At 46.1% G+C, this 26,376-nt stretch overlaps 1 protein-coding gene across 1 annotated transcript in view; it reads right to left on the bottom strand.

Moving 5' to 3' along the window:
* Window positions 1-26,376, bottom strand: part of Tcerg1l (transcription elongation regulator 1 like) — a 178,514-nt gene that overhangs the window by 36,089 nt on the left and 116,049 nt on the right. Inside the window, exons 6-8 of the mRNA XM_021168870.2 lie at window positions 23,791-23,879; window positions 12,377-12,531; window positions 2,216-2,285 (exon numbers count right to left, since the gene is read on the bottom strand). Coding sequence (XP_021024529.1) covers window positions 2,216-2,285; window positions 12,377-12,531; window positions 23,791-23,879 — 314 coding nt within the window. The remainder of the gene's footprint in view (window positions 1-2,215; window positions 2,286-12,376; window positions 12,532-23,790; window positions 23,880-26,376) is intronic.

Below are 26,376 nucleotides of genomic sequence, written 5' to 3'. Positions count from 1 at the left end.
GGGCACTGCAGAAAACTGTGTAGTAAGAAACTGCACCACGGTGGGGCTGCAGACACAACAGGGCTGCCTTCTACAAGGCACAGGCAGACAAACGAACCAGATCCTCTTTCAACACACACGGCAGGCCCACCCTCTGCACATACAGGGGAAGAAGATTCAACTTCTGTGAACACAGGGTGGGTGGCCTACCTTCTGCACATCAAGGAATGCTTGCCTTTGCTTGCACAGAGCAAACCCGCCTTCTGCAAACACAGGAGAGACCCAGCCTCTCTCTATACACCAGCTCAGAAATGAATGGTTTCCAGAGCTTCCTAGAATATGCTAGGTTCCCAGTCTGGCTGCTTCATGGCTACAGAACATTTTCCTGCCTGAGTTTATTAGGCAGACACAGTCTCACCGAGGCAGCCCTGGTGAGGACCTGGTGAGCCCGAAGGCACACCAGCATGTGACAGGCACCAGCCCCTCCCATAGCTGCAGTGGATAGACATGTGCACAACTGCAGACATTGGAGCAGCTCCACAGGAAACATCTGTGCTTGCTTCAAAGTCAGTCTTTAATTCTGGAAGTCATTCAGATGATTAAAACCAGAATTAATGTTTTGATGTTATTTAAATGCCAACTGCTCAGAATCCGAGGCCAGTCCATGTCCCCTGCACCACGGGGAGCTTGTCTTGTGTTTCAAATGCAGGGTATGGGTACACAGACCAGCTGGGACAGCTTGGCTGACAACCATGGTGTGAGTATAGTAGCCCAAAAGCTGCCCTTCCTCCCATTCCTAGAAGTCTTGAACCATCAAAGGCCCTGCATAAAAATCTCCTGTGGCCAAGTGGGTATTCTTGGACCCTCCTACAAAGTACAAGTGGCCTTTTAAGGGCAAGAGTTGAGGCAGTCAGAAAACAGAGGACTCCAAGATTTGGATGACAGGTTTAGCCCCAGGGTTACACAGAGACCTGTCCCTGCTTCATGGAAGCTCACCCTTCACACATCCAGCGCCACCCCAGACTGAGGCACAGCATGTAGAAGCCCAGGGATGAGAAAAACAGTGTTCGGCCTTTTACCTGCATAATGGTTTGGTTTTGTTTGCTTAAAATTTAGTACATAATTCTGTAAAGCCCTGTGGGTTTCCTCTCGGTTCTGAACTCCCCTAGTTCTCCCTCCGATCTAACTGGTGCATTCATTAGAAAGAGGAATCCACTCTCAGTTTCAGCTCCTGGGAATGCTGGCCCAGCATCTGTTTCCCACACCATCCCTTTGTTTACTGAAATATCTCAGGATGAAGGAGCAAAGGAGTGAAAATGGATAACGGAGCTGAAGCAAGATCTTATCCTTTGTTATGTCAAATGTCTGCGTCTCCTAAGGACAATTTTTGAGGAGGAAATGTTGTCAACATGCTTGACCAACACCTTTAAATTTTTGGTCCAGGCTGAGGGAACTCCAGAGAGAAGATGATGCAGAAGCCGGGTACACTGGTGAAGGTGCCTGATGGGCCCAAGTAACTCTCAGGTTCCAGTAGGATATTCATCCAGGTCCTACCTATGCCAAAGATAACTAAATTCATGACGTAGCCTTCGAAGTACTACTTGGCATTCCAGACTCAACCCCACTGTTCTCAGTTCATGAAGGTGCCTATAGCTCCATCCTTCCTTCCATCTGTCCTGTTCTGAGGACTCAAGATGCCTATATTGTTTAGAGTAGCCCCCTATATATGATGTTAAGTATACAGAAGACAAACGAGTGGCCTTGTGAGAGACCATTAGAAGAGAAAGGACAAGTTTTCATCCCACACTTGCAGCCAGGCAATGACAAGCAAACTTGATAGATTCCTCCATGTCACTAAGTGCCATGTGCACTTCTGCAGACAGGTCCACAGTTTTACTTGCAGAGGAACGAACTTCTTAGACATGGGTTGGATGGGTTGCAAGCAAGACCCAGAGATGCAATGTCCAGCCAGAACTGCCTGCCTTGATTTAGTATCTTACAAAGCACAGGTCTGCCCTGAGCAGTGGGCGACATGGCCACTTCCACATGGCTCTGGAAGGGGAGCATGTGACCCTGAACTTCAGCAGAGCAGGTGCCAAGAGATAATGCAGCCATCTGCTTCCCAGTTAAACTATTTTTTTTTCTTTTGCTCAAATTCAATGCAGTCAAAGTACTTTCTCTTCACAGCACCAAAGCATCAAGGGAAGACACAATGGGAGAGAACAGTGCCACCTACCTGTTCCTCTTGGTTTTCACACTTTGGTCCTCGCTGCCATCATCTGAGCTGGATCCATCGCTGCTTTCAGCTGAAAGAAACACCACATTACCACAGCTGAAGGGTCAGCCTCGGTGCTCTGGAAGACAGCAGGCAGCTGAGGCGCTCAAGCCAGCCCATCTGAAAACTGACTGGATTTCTCTTAGACACCGACATTCGTCGCATGAATTTGCTTTCTTTGATGCATATTCCTCTCTAATGAAATGCACATTAGAAAAGATACCTGACTGTTGACTGTTGACAGCCCCAGCCCCTGTGCCTCCAGACATCACCATCCCTTCAGATGGGCCTAATGAGTAAATAAGAGAAAAACCAACCACTGTTGCACCCTCAGGATCAGCCCTCCCCAAGCTGTGTGAGCACCACCTGCCTCTCTGCCAGCCGGCTGCTGAAGTGCTAGCCTCTCCATATCAGTCTCCTGGTACCCAGAGCCTCCCTCCATCCATTGCAATTGTCACAGGCCCGTGCAGCATACCATATGATCTTCACTACAGACTGGGCCTCTGTTTCCAAAGCCCAAGTGTTTGGGAGCTGCATGACTGTTTCCAAGCTGCATGGTACAGCCCTGGAAATACTGCATGACATGGCAGAATGGCAAACATGTATTGGTGCCCTGGGATTTCCTGTATCAAGAGAGCAAGAATGGGGAAGGGATGGTTCCAGAGCCTTGCCAGTTCTGACCCATGGCACAGATTGGAATTCCAGTATAACAAGAAGTGGCCTAGATTGTTTCCTGTTTCTGTGTCTATACTCTCAAATCCACCATCTCTGTAAGCCAGTCATAATGTTGACAGCAGGGGTGGGCGGAAGTGGTGGAGTTGGCTTGGTAGATTTTGCCTCCAGGTCCCTACTCCTCTACCTGGATCATATCCTCCCCTTTGCTGTATATTGCCGTGTCCTTCCTAGAAGGCCTAGTGTCCCTGCTCTTAACAAGTGTGAAAACCACAGGATAGTAATTTCAGTGTATGTTGTGTTCTCTCTCCCCACCGCCCCCTCTCTGCATGTGTGTGTGTGTGTGTGTGTGTGTGTGTTAGAATTTTATGTAGTCAAGGCTGTCTTTGAACTCCCGATCTTCCTTCTTCCATTTCCCTATATTTTCTTTTAAAATACTACACTTACCATTGGGTACTGACCTGGAAACTTCATCTCTACTAGGATTAGGGTTCATAGTGCTGAGTTTGCTATGCATACTAGGGGAGAAAAGTGATCAGTTTGTGAACCCTTGCATATACAGTAGTAAATAACATGGTAAGATAAGCCCATTGGTGCAATAATGTCACGTCATGGAAGCAGTCAGCCACTTTCAAAAAGGATTTAAGACTTACTCCACAAGACAGGATTTGTTCTTGGCACCATTAATGGGGCCCAGAACCCTGGGTTAGTTAGGTGCTAGGACTTAGGGGAAAACTGATTGGTATTATTCTCCCATTATTATTAATTCCATAGAATAATGCATCTCTCCACCTTCACAGAGGAGCTTCCTTTTACAGTAGATGGCAATTAACACAGAGACCCACACTGGTCAAAATGCAAAGAATAATATTGCAGATCATTGAGCCTTAAATGGGACACAATATTAAACACTCAAAGCTCTGTAATCATCATAGAAAGGTGCTGTGTGTGGAAAGGTTGCAAAGCCCAGAGGTGGTGGATCTCTACAGTGAAACTGTAGAAAATGCTGAAGAAAATGTGCCAATTGCTCATAAGGACTAACAGAGGGTATGATGACGATATCCACAAGACCTGTACCAGCTCAAGCCAGACAGAAAGTCATCATAGAGTGGGGAGGTCAGAAAGTCCTGACCCCAGCTAAAGAACTGTTGGTAACATTGTAAATAAACTGAATGTCACTAAATGTACATTTTAAGGTGGCTACCTGGTAAGCTGCATGTTACATATATTTTTATTCAGAATTTAAAAAATCATCATCAAATTGTTTTATGGAAAAGATCAGAGCCCAGGAAAAATAGTGGAAAACATTATAGTCAAAGACATTAATCCCTCAATTTACAGGAGTCCCTATAATTCAACGAGAAAGACACACGTGAATGTATTCCCAGAAACACAAAACAAATGGCCGACAGACCCCTGAGAATCACTCAAAATTAAAGAAATGCCAACTGAAATAAAGAATGGCTTACATTAAGTTCTGGTGATGTACAGGGCTGGCACAGAATACATCAGTGCGAGTATGCATTGATTGATCCCTTCAGAGGAAGATTTCACAATATTAGAAATTCAAGATGTATGTATATGATGATATACATTCCAATAATATGAAATTACACAATAGATGTTCTTGTGAAAATGTGGATATATAAACAAACACACGTTAAGTTATAGAATTCATGAAATGACAGCATAAAATCCCCTGTATCTCTGAAGCAAGCTCTTTTCTGGTAGTGCAGGGGTCACTCTGGCAATTTCAGCATGATTCAGAAATAATCTGTGGTGGAAACTGACTAGGGGATCATAGAGTTCAACAGTGAGATCCTGGGTGTGATTTGCACCTGAGTTCCAGGCAGTCACAACCTACAGAGGCAGAGGTGGTCACTCCTCCCTGTCATGCCAAGCAAGGTATGTCTATGAGAGTAACAGTGGCACAGATGTCATAGGAACAACTAACTACTACTGTGGAGGGAAAGCCTTATAGGGCTCATGGGACCCTCAGAAGACCTTTATAAGATCTTCATGGGGTCATTCCTTTATGAGATCATATAAGAGATAAGCAATTGACTGGAGTAGGACTTTCATCAGTGCACCTGTCCTTAAGTGGCCCAGAGGACTGGCTTCTGGTCTGATTGCCTTTTGAGTTAACCATGTAAGTTAACCAACCACAGTAAATGCATTGCCTCACAAGCTGGCTTGGGCAGTCTTCTTTTGTCTGATGGCACCTTATCTGATACAAGTACATTTTCTTTATGGCTCTCCAGGAAGTCAGGGTTCTTTAGTAACAGAGGCCATCATGGAGTTAGATAACTACCAGCAGAGTAGAAAGCTAGCTTTCAGTATAGACAAAGCCATGGAGGACACAGTCATACTAAGTCCACTGCACAGCAGCTCCATCTGCATGTCCACTGCAGGTTCAGTCAGACACCCACAGGTGCTAGCACTGCCTTCTCCGTACTCCTAGGGCACATTTGAATTATGGGCCCAATGCAATGGCAAAGAAGCTCATGCTAAGAAAGAGCATGGGCTGAGTGGGGACTGAGACTGAAGCCTGCTCACCCAGGAGACAGATTCTGTGGAATGCTTTGTTTGGTTGACCTACGTTCCCTGCTGAAACTTGTGGAGGAAACTCAGCATTCTTGAAGAGATCTTTGAAGACACATCTTCAAGATCATTGCCAAAGGTTTCAGTAAGTGTGTGCTATCCCTCTATCCTATGCTCTAACACCACACTGAACCTTCTAGGCTTCCTCTTCTTAGCCCAGAAATGGGTGGCTGGGTCTTGCAAATTGGTCTGTTCCTCTTACTTTCAGAGCCTACAACATGCCATATGCTTGTACCCCATTGGTGAGGTCAATGCCATCAGCTTTATCTCAGGGTAGACCAAAGCCCCTGACCTGGATCTTCATTATGCTTGGATTCTATAGCCTTAGAAGACACACAGCTTCCTGATTGGCCTGTGCTCACTATTTGAGGCAGTACCAAGTGTCAAACCTGGGCTTGATTAGCTCCAACTTTTAAAAACCTAATGGTTTAGAGAAGAACTAAGTTCCCTTCTTCCCTCCTTCTCTCTTATGCTAAGTGAGAAATGGGGAGAAGTTTGGCTTTGGGAAAGCATGCTGATGAGGGTTGTATAGTTCCATATAATGGGCAGGGGCTGAAGGGAACAACAGAAGGTCACACAGCTTCCTTCTTGTATTGAGGAAGAGGGATAACACTGGCTTACCCCTCAGCTGCATATTAGCCTTTCCTGATGGAAGGAGGCCAAATGCAGCTGTGACGAAAGTGTTATGACAGCATCCTAAGGCCACCCACTCTGGGGTCAGTTCCTCTTGACTTGACCTGTTCCTTCCCTAGCTAGTGACTCCTATCAAGCTCTACCTACATTCTGTGCTCTGTCACCTGCTAAAGTCCATGTGGGACTCTCCCAAGAGACCATGGCTTCCTCCCCATGCTTAGGTGGTGTCACGTAGATTGACCAATAGAGCCATTGGAACAGACCTTAGAAAACAAGGTCCTGTTGCCCTCATTGTAAAAATATCGGGCAGAGGCCTGGATGATTGAAAGGTACACACCAGGCTCAGCTCATGTGTAAGCATCAGGCCCTCAGACACAGCTAAGCATAACATCTCCCACATCTACCCGATTCTTCTTGGGCTAATGAAACATATCTTTGTTTTTTGGGGAGGGTTCCAGCATTTGCCTTTCAGTGGCCACCTGGTCTCTTTGTGATGTGGAGACCCAGTACACACTGTCTTGGCCACACAATGCCTAGGAAGTAGCCCCTTCACCAGCTGCAGCTGTGTTTACCCTCAGGATGATTTTTATCCTACTTAGTGAAATGCATGTCACTGTGAATCCACATTTGTCCTGAATATAAATGACTAAAATATTTGCACAGCAATTGAAGCTGAGTGAGCTCTTGCTTGTCTTTATTACCAAGTAGGGAACAAGACATTGTTAGCCAAGGCTACCTGTACCCGAATTCTCTCTCCTGTGCGGCCCAATCAGGTAGCTTTCCTTCAGCCTCAGGTCAGACCCACCAGCTTTTAAGTCCTGATCCCATATCTGATAGACCTGTGAGCTGAGTAAGATCCTCTGCCTGGCTCTTCCATCCTTTTCTCTACCTCACGATGGGCTCAGTGGCCAGGTTTTTAATGCATTTTGATATTTAATGCTGCATTGTACTAGACCTCCCAGTGAAAGGCCCTCCCAGTGCAGGACCAGGATGCATTCTGTGGACAGAGCAGGTGGGCTGCCAGGACCCAGAGCTGCCAGTGCATTAGCTAGATGGTAAAGAGGTTCCTGCCATTCCCAGGAAGAGTGGACACTGCCGCTGCTGATTATCACAGAAAGAATTGCACCTCTGCTAGGCTTGATGGGCAGTCTGATGGAGACACGATTGTGAGTGCCTCTGATGGGAGGAGTTTATCCTAGAATGTAGCAATGGGTTCTAGTGAAGCCTGTGCTTCTCATTTCACGTTACTTCAACAGCAAACTACAGAGCCATAAAACATCTGGATGCATTACAAGGTAATTAGAAGGTAATTTAGATCTTCTCCTGAATCCCTCTGCAAGTCCAGGTGAATGAAACAGTGGATTCCCTTCTTTAAAAAAAGATTAGATATTTTCTTTATTTACATTTCAAATGTTATCCCCTTTCCTGGTTTCCCCTCCGAAGACCCCCATCCCCCTCCCCCGTCCCCCTGCTCACCAACCCATCCACTTCTGCTTCCTGGACCTGGCATTCCCCTATACTGGGGCATAGAACCTTCATAGGACCAAGGGCCTCTCACTTCCACTGATGGCTGACTAGGCCATGCTCTGCCACATGTGCAGCTGGAGCCATGGGTGGATTACCTTCTTACATGCTGAATGACAAAGGATAAGAACTTGGGCCATGCCCAGTAAACTGATGCTGAAATCTCCCACTCCCTTAGTTTATATCATGAGTACTCACCATGCACGCACACACACACACACACACACACACTCATGCATTTATACACATACTCATATACACATACACATGTACATTCATATACAGACATAAATATGTACATTCACATACACAGCCACATATACACACATATATATATACACATATTACACACATATACATACATGCATATATACTTAGACACACATATTGACATAATCACACTTAAACATACCTCTCATATGCACACAGAAACAACAGATATACACATGCATACTCATATATACACAAAGCATACACATACTTACATATATGCATATCATACACACACATACACTCACATACATACATGAATACTTATATAAACATGTACACTCATATATTCATATACACTTCGACACTCATATATACTCTCACATAATCATACCATATACATATACTCACATAAACATAATACACATTCACACACACATTTCCATATATACAAATACATATATGAATATTCAAATGCACATACTATATATTAACACACATATACATTCACACACACATAAACATGTACACTCATATACACACATGTACATTTATGCACATTTATATACTCATACATATAAACACATGCAGACTCATGTACATTTACGCACATTCATATACACTCACAAACATGCACACTTACACATATACATTCCTCTCATATATACATATTCTCCTTTTCTCCTTTGTCTCTTACACACTCACACTTATTCACACACATAAACATTTCCATACTCATGTGCCAAACTCAAACTCTATAATATACACATATTCTTACATCCACATGTACTAACATCTATGTGTTCTCCTCTCTCTCTCTCTCTCTCTCTCTCTCTCTCTCTCTCTCTCTCTCACACTCTCACACACACACACACACACACACACACACACACAGCATGATGCTGGTCAATGTGCCAGGCATCGTATGCAGTCCATCCATTCATTTCATTTGCCTCTTGGAAAGAGTGTGGAGCAACAGACCAACTGGAGCACTAGATTGTTCTGTTTAGAATAGAAAGAAGCAATGTATCAATACATTTGAATACTGACTGGGTCACAACCGAAGAAAATATAAAATAAAATTTGCTTCTGAACACCACCACCCTGGAGCCTGTTATACTAGCAAGGTCACATCATCTGTGAACCATGGAGAACCAGCAGCCAGCGAAGATACCACAGGGCTGCTGTGGGCTGGAGACCATTAGCTCTCTTCTCTTGTCATTAATTAATCCTCCAGAATTAATCCTACCTGCTTGTCAGATCTCACAGAGTTAGAGGTCCTTAACTATTAGTCTACTAGAAACTGAAAATGGAAGCCATTTTCATGCCCTTAAGAAATCTGTGAAAAGTTGGGCTGGTGAGATGGCTTGTGGTTAAGAGCACTGACTGCTCTTCCAAAGGTCCTGAGTTCAACTCTGACAACCACATGGTAACTCACAACCATCCGTAATAAGATCTGATGCCCTCTTCTGGTGTGTCTTACATATAATAATAAATAAATCTTTGGGCCAGAGTGAGCAGAGGTCCTGAGTTAAATTCCCAGCAACCACATGAAGGCTCACAACTATCTGTACAGTCGTATACATAAAATAAGTAAGTAGATCTTTTTTTTTTTTTTAAGAAATCTGTGGAAAGTCATGCTTGGTTCTATCCCAGGTCTCTGGGATTTCCAGCCACTAGGTCCTGGCCCTCCAGCAGTGTCAGTGGTGGGTTCCCTCTCATGGCATGGTGTCAGGGTGAACCAGTCATTGGGTGGTCACTCCCATAATTCTCCCATAATCCTTTACCCACATCTTGTAGGCAATGCAAACTGCACGGTGAAGGTAATGTGGGTAGCTTGGTGTCCCAATCCCTCCATGGGAAGTCTATCAGACACAACTGGCAAAAAGGAAAAAACCAGGCAACGAATGATTCCTAATGATATTCTGCTGTACTCACAGACTGGTGCCTCGCCCAGCTGTCACCAGAGAGGCTTCCTCTAACAACTGGTAGAAACAGATGCAGAGACCCAGAGCCAAACATTAGACAGAGCTCAGGGAATCCACTGAAAGACAGGGTAGGGGAAGGACTGTAAGAGCCAGAGGGGTCAAGGACACCACAAGAAACCCCACAGAATAAACTACCGTGGGTTCATAGGGATTCACAGAGACTTAAACAAAAACCAGAGAGCCTTATCTAGGTCCTCTGCGGATATATTACAGTTGTGTAGCTTTGGTCTTCTTGTGGAACTCCTAACAGTGAGAGCAGGAGCCGTCTCTGACTCTTTTGCCTGCTTTTGGGACCCTTTTCCTCCTACTGGGTCGGCTCTCCAGCGTTAGTGCAAGGGGAGGAGTCTATTCTTACTGCAAAGTGAAATGCCATGTTTGGTTAATATCCATAGGAGGCCTGCCCTCTCTCAAGAGAAATGGAGGAGACGTGGCTGGGAGAGAGCAGAAGAGCAGTTCTGGAGGGACGGTGAGGAAAAGAGGGAGTGTAAAATCAAAACGAACAAACAAACAAACAAACAAACAAAAACAAAACAAAAAGAATTGTGTGAAAAAATGCCCACTGCCTGTGATTGTCTCTTAAAGGTAAGAATGACCTTGTGGGTTCATGCTTTAAAACTGTCTCAGAGGTATACTGTCCCTAGATTGTGGTCTCATGCTAAGCTATTCTGGGGCACATCTGTGAGACAAGAGACTCAACTCTGCATTTGTATCTAGGAAGTGTCATTCCTGTTGGGGTGAAACACGGCATCACTGGTGGACATGACCTGGGTGACTCAGGCCCCCAGACCCATTCCCATGGCCCCCTCCACAGATGACCCTGTAGAGGCTTTGGAGACCCATCCCTGACTCTTCAGATCTGGCCCAATTTGGTCCACACCAACTGTGGTCAATTTTCAGTAACTTCATTTCCTTCTCTTTCCTGCCAGCCCTTTGGAGAAAACTAGGGGAACACAAGCAGGTTTCTAGAAGAGCATCTTTTAAAAGGTGCAAAGAGCATTGTTACCATCCAGGGTAAGTGAAGTCACTGCCAGGGTACTCGGTGACAACTGCTTCTCGAAGGATTTTAACTCCTGCTGCTCTTTCTGACCCATACACCTTCTCTTGTCTGAGAGCTAGAAGCAACCGATCCGCGGGGTTTATAAAGCCTCGTTGGAGATGAAAATGTTCCCTCTAGTTCAAACATTACTTCATCAAAAAAGAAAAGCACTCACAAGCCCAGTCTCATCATCCCTGAACACAGAAACACTTTAACAGATTCTTTTTTTTTTTTTCAGTAAAATATACACCTAGGACATCTTTATTTTCCCAACATCAGCTGGAAAAACTCTCCAGAAAATGGTCTGCTTAAGTGAAGTAGACATGCTACATTTGTTGTTTCTCATTTATTCAAGACGAACTCTGGCTTCCATGTCCCTTAGTACTGTGAAGAGAGTAAAAGGGCTTGAATGGGCAGCCTTCTACATGGCTCTGACTTAACCATTAGTGGGAGCTGATGGCATCTTGTTCAGCTCTTGATAACGTGAAATCAAAACTCACTACAAGCCCTATAAAATACCTCCTGAGACAAAACAACAATTTCCTTAAAACGAGTCATGATTCCATGCCCAGCATTCTGGCTTTCTTCAGAGTGTATAATGACTCTTGGCATGGAGAGGAGACCTAGTGTGGGTTCTAATTCCATCCAATTGGACAACTGAGGCAGGGGAAGTGGAAATCCAAAACCTTTGAGGCTACATTATGATTTCAAGGCAACTTAATGAGACCCTGTATACAAATAACAAGCAAAAAGAGGTCTGGGCTACAGCTCAGCGGTCAGTACAATGTTTGTTTAGCACGCGTAAGACATGTTCAATCCCTAGCACACCTCTGGAATGATGCTATTTTAATCCATGGGCTTGGGGAGTCAGAGTCTTTCAAATATCACTCATAAAACATGTATCTGCTCTCTTGAAAAGGAGCCTCTCAGAAGGTGCTGGGTGCTCTTCTCCTACTCTTGGTGAGATAGGATTACAAGGCTGGTCAGAAACAGCTGCTTTCTTGCCTAACAGCCCCTCTATAGGACAGAAGGCTGCTTACCTCACCCTCATATGTGGGCCTTCGTTAATAACTAACAGTGACCTAATATCAGGGGCTAGAGTGAGCCATGGGGTTGAAGGAAACGCTTTCATTTGCCCACATCTGTTCTCCAGAGCAGATCAACAGATCAGCACATGCCTGGAATGAGAGCCACAGGACAGCTACTGGCTATCTGCACTGTCCCTGCACTAATGACCTCATGGGATGCACCGAGAAGCCCAAACCCACCACTTGAATGGGTCAAGCTTTCAGTGGGAAGTATCACGGAAACTTAATTTGTGAGTCTGCAGTCCTGAACACGACTCCATCAGAACTATTTTCCCTCATGACCAGGAGCAGCAGCTCTGGCTCCTGTCCCCAGACAGAGTGTGGCCCTTCCGGCAGCAACAGCAGCACCACCGCATCCCCTCCTAATTACTTGCTGAGGCCTCCAGCTTGCGTTTGTGGGGTGGGTCCTCGATGATTCTCTTGAGGTCCCCACGGTTCTGTAGGTCCACTGGCTTCTCCCAGACTGACAGCTGCATGGTCGGGTTGAAGAAGAAAACCCGGTCATCACCCGTCCAGACCACACACCTGTGAAAGTCCAAAACTTGCCTTAGTCACTTTCAGAGACACATGGTGAAGAGCAATACCCATACCCCACTCTCAGCATGCCCTTCTGGACTGTGAAGACATTCTGGGGGGCATCAGGTAATGATGGCAGAGCCTTTCCTTAGAAATGTTCTGTGCTTCTTCCCACACTCTCTCATTTGGTTAACAGGTTTGGTTCCCGTCCCTTTTTACCAGCAAGGATTCCAACTGAGGTTCCAAGAGCTGGGAAACTTTGCAAGGCCACAGAAAGCCAGGACCTCCCCAGCTCAGTTTAGTGACATTTTCCCTCAGTCCCCCTAGGCACTTGGGTTCCCAGGTGGCTATTTCACTGCCTTCCCCATCCCACCCTACACACCCATCAAGGAGTGCCATGAAGCAGAGATGATACATGGACCACTTGACCGAGCAACTGAGCATCCTGCTCACTTTCATAAGGGCCTCCTTTCAGATATGGATACCTAAAGTTTAGGGAAGGGAGGTTTATTGTTTTGAAATACTATGAGAGAATGAAAAACAGGGATAGACACAGAAAATAAGATCCCTTCTACAAGGTTGGCCACTGACCTTGGTGTGTGTGCCCTGTTCTTAGGATGCTAAAGAGGGTAAGTGTGACTAGGGCCATTTTTTTTATCCAGACATCCCTTAAAACTAACCCTTGGTAATGTACTCCTTCCTGGACTCAGCTTATCATAGTAGCCTCTAAGAGGGCCCTGGCTCATCTCCATGCTTATCTGTGCTACAGGAAAGGGAAGGGTAGGCTATGCATAGAAAAATCTCATCCAAGAGAGGACCATTGGCCACCTGTAGGGTACAGTGAGACACTGCTGTCCCCTCGATGTCTTACTCACACATCAACCGAGAAGGCTAGCCTGGGTGTTTTCGTGGAGGGACTCACTCCACGTTGAGGCCAATTAGCTTTGTTCCATGAGCTGTGCTGAGGGCCCAGGTTTGGTTCCCATGTGCCAGCAAATGGATGGATTAGGACCCTAATGACTTGAGAGGGCCCGTCAGGTATTTTATTTGACTAGGTCAGGTTCCATGGTGGAGCAAATAGAATGATGGGCCTCAAAAATGTCTGCATTCAGACCTGAGAACCTACAAATAGGTGGCTTCATGTGACAAAAGTCTTAGATGAAGATCTTGTGATAGGGAAATATCCTGAGTCATATGTGGGTCGCTAATGCCTTCATAGAGTCAATATAAGGGAGGATGGAATTAGAGAACACACACATTCGCATGTGTACATACTCACATGTATATTCATGTGCATTGGCACACACATGTACTAGCACACACACATGTATACATGCACATTCTCTGAGAGAGAGGAGAGAGAGAGAGAGAGAGAGAGAGAGAGAGAGAGAGAGAGAGAGAGAGAGAGAGAGAGAGAAAGAGAGAGAGCGCATGTCTTGTGCCCAGGGCCTTGCCTTAATACTTCCTGGGCTGTAGCAAAGTCAATGAGCTAAGCTTCACGGCTTCCTCACAAGAGTTTGGAAGGAAGCTGTTCACCTGCACAGTACAGAAGCTGGGGCATTCAAGGTTTGACTGTGTGCAAAGTGAAAAATAGTTATAATTCATACACAGTGTAGTTGCTTAGTGGACTTCCCAAACAGGGTGGCCAGCAGGAGCATAAACTACTACTTAAATAGGAGCCATGACCCTTCCTTCTGGATAGGGTTTCTCCTAGGAGCTGTGCAACTAGTCACATAGTAAGCTGTTTTTTAGCCCCTACTAGGTCCCATAAGTCTGTGCTCTTTGGGGACTTGAGGACCTTAATCAAAATTACTGTTGAGATTCAAGATGGATAGGTGAGAGGTGGAAGCAAGATTAAACCTACAATCTTCCCCCAGTTGCAGCCAGCTTCTGGTGCCTTGCTGTGACCACAAAAGCGGACCAAACTGAAGCTCCTAGCAGCTAGTTAGCTATTTGCAAGTCTTAACTGGATTATCTTTTCGTCCTGAAGCTTGACTGAACTTGGCCTGAGTGGAAATCTCTAGAAGCATCCAATGTTTTCTGTACCCTGGTCTGTCTCCTTAAGACTTGAACTGTTTTATGGTGTCTCCAGGAGACCAGGATCTATTCCCATGGTTCCATCTCAGCAGTCAGGTGAGGGACACCATCCTCACAGGAGGTTAATGGATCCCATGATTCCACAGGCACTTGGGACCTGACATCATACTTTAGCCTTGCTCCTACCCAGAGCTAAGCAACTGACTCTGAAGAGAGAGGTCCCTGGTCTGAGATATGGCCTTGGAGACCTGTATATAGTGTGAGCTTAGCCTCTCTGTTTGCAACAGTTGATGGACATAGGGACCTACCAATGAGTCCTACCATGAACCCATTTATTAAGCAATTCCCTTCTAGAAGAGAACTTTTTCCTCAACCACATGTCTACCTTCTAGTTCTTACTCTTAAATAAGTTGGTCCCAGGACTCTCTAACCATGGTCACTGTCATGGTCCCTTCCTACCCACTTATTTTACTGGGACGGATGCACAGGAACCTTGCCTTTCTGAAGCCCTTCGTTGTCTGAGGAGGGTTTATAGGGGACAGTTCATGGTCCAGGACACAGCTAGGCTCCACAGATACCCCATGTCCTCTGAGACCCTGGTCTCTTTCCTCTCCTTCCTTGGAAATCCCTTAGGTAACAAGTAGAAGTTACACCTGTGTCCCATGCACTGTGCCTGGGGAGCCCCACTCAAGATGATCCCAATGGTGGGGGAGGGATAAGCTTCCAGGGGACTTTGGTAGTAGCAGCTGAGATGGCAGCAGCCTAGGTGGGCCCTTGTCTTCCCAACACCTGCTGCCAGGTTTTCAGGTCCAAGGCTCAGGCTTTCCCAGTAGGGCCTGCCACAGATGGATGATGATAAAAGCTCCCTGAGAAGTGTCCAGCCAACCCCCATTGCTGATCCAAGGAGGTACTGGCCTGTTAAAGGAATGCCACAATGTATTGGTATTTGCATGAGAATTACTGGGGAATAGGGCTTGAGAGAAGGGGCAGGGGTTCCAAGGGAGGAAGCACAAAGACAGTTGCAGGTCAACCCTTAGGGACAGAGATCAAGGTGGTGGGGAGGGGACAACACTCAGTAGCCTCAGCTAATCCCAGTTTCCTGGCAGGGTTCCAGCATTCTCTCCTAATGTGGAACAGATGGATCTCTGCAGGTGGTGTGTGGAAAAACTCTAGCTGTCCAGAAGGTTGTAGGTCACACACTGAGTTCTGGTAGAATTCTTGTCAGAGAGACGGCTTGGGGATTGAGAGGACTAGAGGATGAGAAGTTGACACCAGACTAGTAAAGACAATCAATGTCTCTAGGTTGAGATGAACAGGTGTCCTGTCCCGTAGTGCTAGAATTTAATAGTGTCAGGCTGTCAGCTGTGGAACCTGAGCTGCCACATAGAGGTCTCCCATCAACTGGAAACTTGGCTCAGAGCAAGTGAATAGAGCTGGAAAAGGTGGGCACCTGGCTTGGACAGGTTACTTCCACAGCTGGGTGTAGACAGATGCATCTAGGCAGGTGGATCTATGTAGGTGGTCCAGGAAGCTATGTGGTGAAGGGCTAGGGCTCCCTACCCTACTGTAGCCTCCCTAGACTTTAGGCAGAGGAGAGGGCTGCTGGCCACATGGTCTCCAGTGGAGGGAACACAGAACAGGTTAGAAGGATCTCTGGAAGGGGCCACTGAGTCTCACCATTGACCAGAGCAATGCAAGAGGACCTGGCTCATAGCCTTCTGCAGTTCGTTCCTTTCCCTGAAGTCAAAGATGGAAGGCTCCTTGAGGACATGTACCTCAAAGTTTTTCTGCTGGGAGACTCAGAGAGGTTCTCTGGGTTCTCAGATGTCTCCTCTCCATGTCTCAAGCTCTCTCATTCATTAAAGAAATAAGGTGTCACACCTCAAAATTTATATTTATTTAGCTAAATCATCCCAGGCCTCATTTTCACAAAGAGTTCTGTGGGAAGCAGCAGCTGTAGTATGTGCTGCTCGAGTTTAAGGGCGCACAAGAGCATCCCACCCAAGGAAGAGCTGGCTCTTCAATGCCTCAAGGTGGAGGAAACATCTCCTGTTCCCCACCCTGCCACCACTGAACTTCTAAAGCCGGGAGGAATGGGGCTAATTAGAGACTTAATGGAGCATTAGCGTCTGGTGGGGGTGGTGGCAATTAACGCAGTACACAGTTATATCCAGGCTGCGAGGAACCCATTCCTGTGCCCAGGGGAAGCGTGTGGAATTGAACTGCAGAGCAGGCGACAGGTAAATAGATGGGGTTCCCAAGAGGAAATCTGCCTGTCCACTTGTTCCAGTTGGTTTCAACTAGACGGAGCTGGCTATGACATGCAAAATTAATTTTATGTTTCATTTTATGCCCATTTTAAGTACATGGATAGCTCCTCTTTTCTAATCATGCCACATAATTTCTGGATGGCAGCCATATCTCTCTTCTCTCAAAATGTCCCTAGATCCCGGCAGATGTAATTAGTGCACTGGAGTTATTTAAGTCTGATACAGGATCCCCACAGTGAAAAGCCCCATGAGTAGAGATCTGGTGGTGGTTGGTTTGTTCTAGAAAAGGATTTTTAGTCATAAAATCACCCTTTGAACAGCTAGTCCTGAAGTGTGGGAGAACCACGGTCATTCAGCCCACTGGAGTGCGAAATCAAGTCTGGCCTGCTGCCTCCATGACGCCATGAACCCAGGACAAACATACCTGTGGCTTCTTGCTCTACTGACTCAGCCCTGCATGCTCTGTCCAGGGCAAGGGATCCTCTCTGTTGGATGAAGCTCACTGTATCTGGTTTGCCATCAATGGACAAACAGCTCTCCTGTCCCCTTTGCTATCTGGGGCTTCCTGACCTGGACAGGGCTTTGGGTCCTCTGTGTTCCAGTTGCAAAAGAGGAGGACCATGAGCCTTGTGGAGTCTGGTCACCAAGGTGAGAGAGACATGCTTTTCAACCCAACTACTTTGGTCAGGCCTCCCCCTCGCCCTCATATTTTTCAGAGTGAGTCTATAGGGAAAAGAAACTTTGTATCTGGTGCTCAGGACAGGGACAGCAAGCACTGTGCTTGAGAATGTATATAGATAGCTTTATAACATGACTGTCACATCTCCCCATACTGAGGCGTGCCAGAGGGATGTTTCTCGGGGAACTGGAGAGGTATAACATGGAACTGAGCCCCAGCTCCTGAAGGCAGTGGTTCAGCCCCCTTCATGTGCTGCTCTCTCTACTACTTATTTTCTGAGGTGAGAGCAGGCAGGGGCAGCGAGAGGGGGCTATGGAAGTGCTGACAAAATCCTGTCTGATGTTCACATGTTCTCCCACTGTGGCACCCAGAGAGGATACAGGAATGGCTCCTCAAGGTGTGGCCAACCTAGGCTCCTACACTGCATACATAGGGCTGGTCCTTTTCGCTCCCCTGTGTGTCTTGACAATGTTGCAGCTAGCTATCTTTAGCTGTTTCATAGACTCATATTTCCTCATTCTGTGAGTGACCAATCAGCAACAGCAGACCAGCCTGTTAAGTTTCCTGCCACTCAACATCCAGCCTTTCGGGACACGGGTTCAAACCCTCCCTCTCTAAGAAACCAGGTAAACCAACCTGGCAGGGGTGCAGGCTATCTAAAGGATCTATCGTGTGAGGGCATAAAAACCACCCTTCTTTGCCCTTGTCTATCACCAGGGTCCCAGCTTTTCACAAACTACAGAGACTTGTATTATTTTTAAGATCTACCCTGCCCTTTGACCTCATCACTCAGTCTAAGACAGTCAAAATCACAGGTGAGGAGCCAGAGGAGACCCTTCTGGCTTAGCCCTGTTTCAGAACTCAAGTATACCTTCATGGAGACGGATAAAGAACACCCAGAGCTTGGAGCCACTCACTCCTTCCCTCACCCACCCATGAGGCAATCTCCAGAGGCCTCTTCAGCCTGGGTCTAAGTGGTAGCTTCCTCCTGCCTCCTCCTCCATCTGCCATAACTAAGCACTTTGACATTTAATTCAGCATTCAGCTCCCCTCCCCAGCAGTAACACCTTACCTGTCCCTTCTCTGACATAATAAAAGGCTCAATTATGCAAAGGGGACAAAGTGACATTTGGTTTCCCTTCAGCGGTATGTACTCAAAGAAGAGTGATGCTTGCTCGCAGCTGAGCGAGCGCGATCACATGTCACATCTGAAATTGACACTGCACTGATGTGGCCCAGCCTGCTTCTCCCTTAATAACTGTGATTCCTAATCACCTCTCTCTCCAGTCAAACATCCATATTCGTCACGCCTGGGGAACTCCTCATCTCTCTCTCTCTCTGTCTCTCTGAAGTGGTTCTGCCAACTTCATCCAAGAACATGCTTTTATGCACAGTCTTTTAAAGTCAAATAAACGCAACACTTGCAGTGTCACACATCCAGAGATTCTATTATTTTAAAGCTGTATGCAATAATTGATGGTTATGATAGTCTTAAAATATCAAATATTTTAAGTCAGGATAAAAGCCATGCTATTAACATGAAACCAGGGACAGAGAGTGTGCCTAGGATGGCTAACTACACCTAGCTGTTTGAAAAATCACTTTAGAAGCCACACCTGCAGAGGTTCTACACAAACCTGTCTCTTAACCAGCCTAGCCTGCCCAGCATTGGCCTCTCTGTGGAACAAGAAGCACCGGACTCATGGCAACACCATGCTCCTTTGGGCAAGTACGTTAACTGCATTGGCATCCTGGGACCAGAGAGAAGTATGAGAGACCTAGCTTTTGTAGGAGGCGATGCCTGTGATAGCCCCATGTCCCCTGACTCCTTGACAGGACACACCTTTCTCTTTCCGCAGCACTCATGGAGAACTTTATTGGTAAGTCGCTGACCAAGTTTGAACTGTCTTAATCAGGACTTTCTTAGAAAAGCAAACTGATGGGAAATGTTCAGTACACGTCGTTTAAATTTCATGAAAATAGCTAATTATTTATAAATCCATAATCTCTAAAATGACTCTCAGATGCTAATTAATCATTGATGCTGACATTTATTGCCCTTTGAGCCAAAGCTTCATGGATTTTACACTTTGTTTAGCCATTACCTTTGAAATGTCCCCGTGTCGTCAATAACTGCAAGAAAAGCATTTCAATGCTGAGCAGGAAAAAGTTTCTGAGGTACACGTCCAGCCTCCTCAGCGGGGAGGCCTCACTTTGTGTGGAAGTGGATACACACACTTCCCTCCTCAATGTCTTAAAAACTGTGTCCGGAGCCTGGGTCTCTTCAAACTACACAACAGAGCTAAGCTCTGTGTCCCTTTGTAATGAAGAATTGGCTGAAGATGTTATTCTGGAACCTGGAAACACCTTTAATGGTCAAACTGGCACCACCTTGAGAGGCGAAAGCACAGAATTCTGGATCCCCTCTAATTTGGGCGTCGACTTTGTGTTTCTAAGGTTGCACTAATGAGTCTGAAGAGGCCGTCTGTCTGGCCATCTTGGTAACTAGACTATAGGAGAGGATCCTGCATGGTTAGGGATGCCTTGGGATGCTCCAGCTGACTTTTGGCTTACTTAGTTCTTCAGCATGGAGAGTCCCCGTGAGCAGACAAGAGTCTCCTGTTCCCTTCTCATGCTTTTAAAGCTATTTCTTCCGCCTAAGCAGTCTGGCAGGTATACTGCATAGGGTGGACACAAACAACAAACACAACGCATGGTTTTAACCTTCAGTTTTTGTTCAATAGCCTACCCCTGTGTGCACGAGACTCGAAGTCTTGCTTACTGGAAGTCCTATCAAACATGTTTCTGTTTGCTAAAGTATGCAGACAGAATACAAACATCAGCAGTTGGCTTGTACTTTTCAACTTCCTGCTTGTCCTGGTTCCAGTTTCCCAGGCAGCTCTGAGGCTCAGGGTGATGATGCCTCTTGTAGCCATGTCATCTCTGTCTGTATGACCCCCCCACCAGCCATGGGTCCTCAGGGGAGTTCTGTTCTAAGATTTCTGTTCTTCTGCTAAGGTGTCTCCTTCCAGACACTCTGCTGTGCCCTGAGCCCAGGTGCAGGACCTTGTCCTTTGTCCAACTTTGCCATTGAGCACAGAAACTTCTGGGCTTTAGAGCACCAAAGGGCTAGAGCCTTGAGGGGCTAACAGAAAGCCACAGCTTGTCCACATGCACATGAGCATTGCCTCCAGGCAATGCTGTCAGGCTGACTGTGGTCTAAGCCTCCATGGCTGAGACAGAGATCCCAGAGTTCCCTGGGTTTAGGCAGTAATGTGTATCCACACCTACAGAAGCTGGTGATGGAGCATCCCCACCCCCCCAGGCTACACTTGTCCTGGCCCTGCCCATGTCCACCAAGAAGCTTCTGTCCTGGGACTTGAGTAGAATTGCTTGTTAGCAGTTAGTTTAAGAGAGCACTACTTTCTGAGTGAGAGAGCTATTATGTCACTGTTGCAGATGGAACATGGAAACAGAGATGGGTAAAGGGGATGTATTATTGTTCCTGTACCTCCAGGGATTCCCAGAGTACCTGGCTGACCAGGGACAAGCAGACAATAGTAAGCTCCAGGGGTTTAAGTGTCATTGTGATGGCGACAATGACTTGAGATGATTGAGATGGGTTGTCAAGGCTCTTCATATGGAGTAGCTCCATCCTTGGAACAGATGGTCACAATTCCACATGTGAGAGGAGGAACTCTGCTCCTGGGGAAGACAGCCACGGCTCCCCAGGAATGGAGCAGCTCCATCCTTGAGCAGATGGTGCTGTCAGGAAGAGTCTGGCCTCTAAGACTCCATACATGTGATGCCAGGCTTAAGGAGGCTGTCATTCCCGGTACCTACAAAGTCCCTCTCAACCACATTAGCAGATGAAATAAGAACTGGAAGCTGTTATTCTTAATGGAGAATTCTGGTCCTGCTACTTGTCAGAGCAAATATGAATATCCCCTCTTAAGTACGGTGAGATCTTCCAACACACACACACACACACACACACACACACACACACACACACACACATCCTTAGCTAAAGGGCCACTCTATACTGTAGCTTAAGCAGAGCTGAAGTTAGGAACACACAAAGCAAAGGATGCAAGGGAGGCAGCATCACCCTCTTCACCCTCTGTAACACTGCACAGGTCCCAGTGAGGAGACCCAATTCTGATTGGTTCATGGAATGGAGCCCTTCTATCTGTCTATTTGTCTGTAGCAGTGTGGTGCTTCTCCTATGATATGAAGCCTGCCCGGACAGGCTCTGCTACAGAGTCCCTGCTACTCTCTGCTTGTCAATCGAAAAGGAGAGGGCCAGGAGCAGCCCTCCAGCACCCTGAGGCAACAGGACATCATAGATTTGGGGTACTCGGTGGGGCCTCTGTGGTTCTGTCCCTCCCTTCAGGTCTGAACCCTCTCCAGCTGCAGCCACAGCTCCGTCTTACAGCACTGCTCCTGGTTGCCCCCAGAAAACCGCTCATCAATTCCATCTTCTAGAAGAATCATGAGCTTGGCCCCATTCTCAGAAGCCTACAACAGTGCCATGTGGTTCTTTTCCTGGGAGAGGGTGTTTCATCCCACAGGGACCAAGCCCTCACTCTGTGATTCCCAAACACCTCCTGTAGTAAGAATGAGATTCATTTATATCGTGCTCATGTGATACTCAAGGGACCCCTGATACTCAAGGCAAGAAGGCTTACATTCTGACTTAACAATTGGGAGGTCAAGGTCTTCACAGAGGGAATGGGAAAGCTACAACCCATGAGCCTTGCTGACGATCAGCCAGGCCCATTTCCCATTAGGGTCTAGTGTTCAAGGTCACATCTACAGGGACTGATTTAAATTGCTTGGCCAAAGACATATCCAAATATGTTTCCATAGGGACCCTGCCACTGAAATGAGACAAGAAGTTGGGGATCTTCCGGGTATGAAAATATGTTCAGTTGCCAGGTCATAGAAGCATCAGGCCATGTCCCAACCCCAGGGCCTTGTGTTTCTTTTCCATCTCATAGTTCCTGAGTCATATCCTTTATAATAAAACTGCAATCATAACTAATCACAGTTAAGCACTTTTCTGAGTCCTGTGAGTCACTCTAGAGAATTATCACCAAAATCAAGGGGAGGCAGTGGGAGGCCCTGTCTTTATAGTCAGCTATACAGAGTGTGGGTAGCCTGCTGAGGCTGCCTGTGGGCTAGCATCTTTATGAAGTAGCCTCCTGGGACTAAGCCTTTATCCCAGAGGTGTGATGTCAACTCATAGTTTAGTTTCTAGAGTCAGAATTGAACAAGAGACTCTCAAAGCACTGGGAGCCATGGGCTTGGGGAAACTGTGCCCAGAGGCAGAGCTGAAGGTGGGGAGCAGGAGGTCACTAATGTCACAATATGGTCATTACCCTGCATAGAGGGAAGGGACACTCTCTGAGTAGGGTAAATAGCCAGCACATGGCCACAGGCCCAATAAGGCCTGCATGGTGGATACAAGGCCCTGAGACAATGCGTAAGTCACTCTTTCAGATATAGCATTGCTATTCTTAGAGAATGTTATATCCTGATACCCACTTTGTGGCTCCCAGAGGGCACATTACTCCAATACCCATCATTGCTGTTCCTGGAGGGCACATTACCCTGATAACCCCATTCCATCTCCCAGAGGGCACATTACTCCAGTACCCCCATTGCTGTAGGAATGTTACCCTAATGCCATCGTTGCTATTTCTCTTGGTTGGATTGAGCATTTCCTCCCAGCCGTATATTGCACTCCAATTGTCAGGTTTTAAAACTAATTTTTACTATAATAACCTTTTTATCCTGGTTCCAAATTACTCCATTAGAAAAGGGCACTTTTAAAAACCAAAGACTGTGGCTCCCTTGTGGAAGGTGCTTTGGAGTGAGGCATACTCAGAGATCAGGAATCCCCTCATGGCAGCCGGAGAGAACAAGACACGACTTTAATTAACAGTTACCACCCGATGCTCCTTCTCGCAGGAGACGGTAGACAATCCTTAGCAGCCCATGGCCTGCTACATTTACCTCGAGCTGCTGACTCTTGCTGCTCTATATGCAACAGCGTTGCTGTTTTAATACAAATACACCAGGACCAAGGAACTCATCATTTAAGTGCCATTTTCCTTTCTATAGATGTGACAAAAGTGGAGAATTATACCTGCCCTGGGGAGCAGGTTGTGTTTTTTAAGCATAATGCACCGAAGGAGAATGCGCTTTCTCTCTGAGGACACTAAGCTGACTCTGAGACATGAAGCTGTTATAGTCTTGGCTTTTGGGGAGTCTTACCAGGGGGATCCAGGCACAGGCGTGGAGGCCACTGGTTTATTGCCTTTCGCTGCAGTTTCCTCTCCTCTTACCAATATGGGTGGAGGCTCCTTTAAATGAAAGAGAAGACGAGAGGTGATTGTGATTCTTTTCATTCTGAACACTGTCTCAGTTCCAGTAAAAAAAAAAAAAAAAAAGTGGAAAGCAACCAAGTCCCCAGCAGACTCAGCTGTCTCCAGACGTGACTACAGAGTAAAACATCCCAGAGAGGAGACTCTTAGATTGAGCAATCACAAGAAGTCTTGGGTTGACAATGGCCTACACTACTCACACAGGTAGGATGATCCACAAGAAGCAGCCTCTAGGGTCCCCATTTGTCTGGCTCTCAGATCCAGAGACAAGGACGGGTGTCATAATAGTGTTACAGGTCTGGGGTGCAGGGAAGGGGTAGAAAAACATCACTGAGCTTATATCAGGGATTCATGGGCCGTAGTCACTTGCTCTGCCATGAATGAAATCCCTATGTACGGTGACAGAGAACCTCCATGCTGCTAGGTATCCTAGACATCTCCAAGGTTGACACATTTGGGTTTATTATGACAGGGGAAGTGACAAGCCCCCAGTCTGATCTGGAACTCATTATATAGTCTAGGCTGGACTCAAACGTGCAGTGATCCTCATATCTCAGCCTTCCCAGTGTCAGCCACCACACCTGACTCAAGCCGTCGTCATCCTTAAGGGCGAACAGAGTCCTAAACAGGTTTGGATGCTCTGGAGGCTGGGGTATCCCCCATCTCTCTGGATCACGTTGCTCAGACAGTACTCAAGGGGTCACTTTTCAAGGTATATGTGATTCTCGTGCCCAACTAGGTTTGAAAAGTGTCACTTTTTTCCTCCCCATTTAGAAAATAAGAGCTGTTTGAATTTTGTATCTCCTAGAAAAAATAAAGAAGATTTATTCTCTCCCGTTCAGAACAGCAGCCAACATGCCTTTCTCTGTGTTCTTCTCAGATGGAACTGGGGCAGGGGAGGCAAGTCTTGTTGGAAATCTAAAACTCTGGATGATGACAAGTCCAACAGGGACAGCCAGGGTCAGGCTGTCATACTAAGCTCTCCTACTTAAGACAGTCATGGATTCTTGGATCAACAATGGGCTGAAGCCTAATTCCCACCATGGAAAAGCCACAGCAGGAGAAGAGATTCTGCTAAAGTCAACAAGCAGTCTTACAATTTCGCCATGGTTCTAGGAAAGAAAGGAATTCAGAAAGCATAAATTCTAGGGATAGGGACCTTTTGAAGCCACCCCCACACCCCCAGAAATTAATATGGCTTCAATCTCAAAACTAAGGCCACATCAACGATGACAACCTCTCTTTCTATCTGGAAATTCAGGTGAGATTAAAGGGCAGATGGATTGTTTTCAAAAGACAACTTGTTCTGAACTGAGGGTTACAAAATTGAATATCACCTTGACATTTTAGTACCTGAGTTTACCAGCAATAATGCCAATGAATTTTAAGTCATGTATGGGGAACGATGACTGACCATGTGCCCAACCAAATCTACATGAAGTTAGTACCCATCCTAATAGCAGGAACACCCAACGGTGGGAGAGGCAGCGGTGGCACCAATGCCTGGCACTAGTGACCAAAGTTCAGGACAATGTGGCAGTCATAGCTTGTTTTCCTTGTCACTCTTCTGAGCATGGGGGCAGGAATGCATTGATTTATGGATACCTTAGGCACAAATTTCTAATGTAGTGATACAGAACCGTGAGTTACTGTCAGAGCCAAGGGCAGTGATCCCCAACTTTCCTAATGCTGCAGCTCTTTAATACAGTTCTTCATGCTATGGTGAACCCCAACCATAAAATTATTATCTCATTGCTACTTCATAGCTTTGCTGGTATTTTTATTGTAATGTAAATATCTGATATTTGACCTCCAAAGGTGTTATGACCAAAAGGTTGAGAACCATTGGCCAAAAGGACTAAAGCTGGAACTAGAACAATGGCTCAGAAGTTAAGAGCATATACTTTTCCTGCAGAAAACCTGAGTGTAGTTCCTAGTGATCACTGTGGGCCGCTCACTGCCTGTAACTTCAGCTCCAGGGAATCCAACATCCTTTCTGGCCTTCCTGGGCACCCACACTCACTGCATATATCCCCACACAGAACATAATATTTTCTAAATCTTTTTTTTTTTCCTAAAAAGAAGTAAATCTGCTGAGTGTAGCTCTTTGGTAAAATCATTGATGAGCAACAAGCTGCTTTGTGTTATCAAAAGGGCCAGGTAGCCCCTCCCAACCATAAAACCATCTGCCCTGTTATCATGTTTACATAAATCTGAGAAGACAGTGACTGAAGCACTCTACCCACAATGCACCTGTGCATGTGCATCCCATATCTGGCTGGGATCTCTTGCAGCCTCTGTTCTTTGTGGTTGATACCTGCATTTAATAAATGGTTTTAATTTATACTGCTATCCCTTACATTCATAAATATAAAAACAAAGATATTTTTGCTTCCTGTGAGAAAAAAAGGTCAGGATGAATAATTAGCTTAACGGAAAGTATTAAGAAGCACTTGTTTTCACAATATATATATGA

This window comes from Mus caroli, unplaced genomic scaffold, assembly GCF_978045245.1.
Source record: "Mus caroli unplaced genomic scaffold, Mus_caroli_1 scaffold_8, whole genome shotgun sequence".
Lineage (NCBI taxonomy): Eukaryota > Metazoa > Chordata > Mammalia > Rodentia > Muridae > Mus > Mus caroli.
The sequence above is the reverse complement of the archived record's forward strand: the minus strand, read 5'-3'. Positions and strand labels throughout refer to the sequence as shown.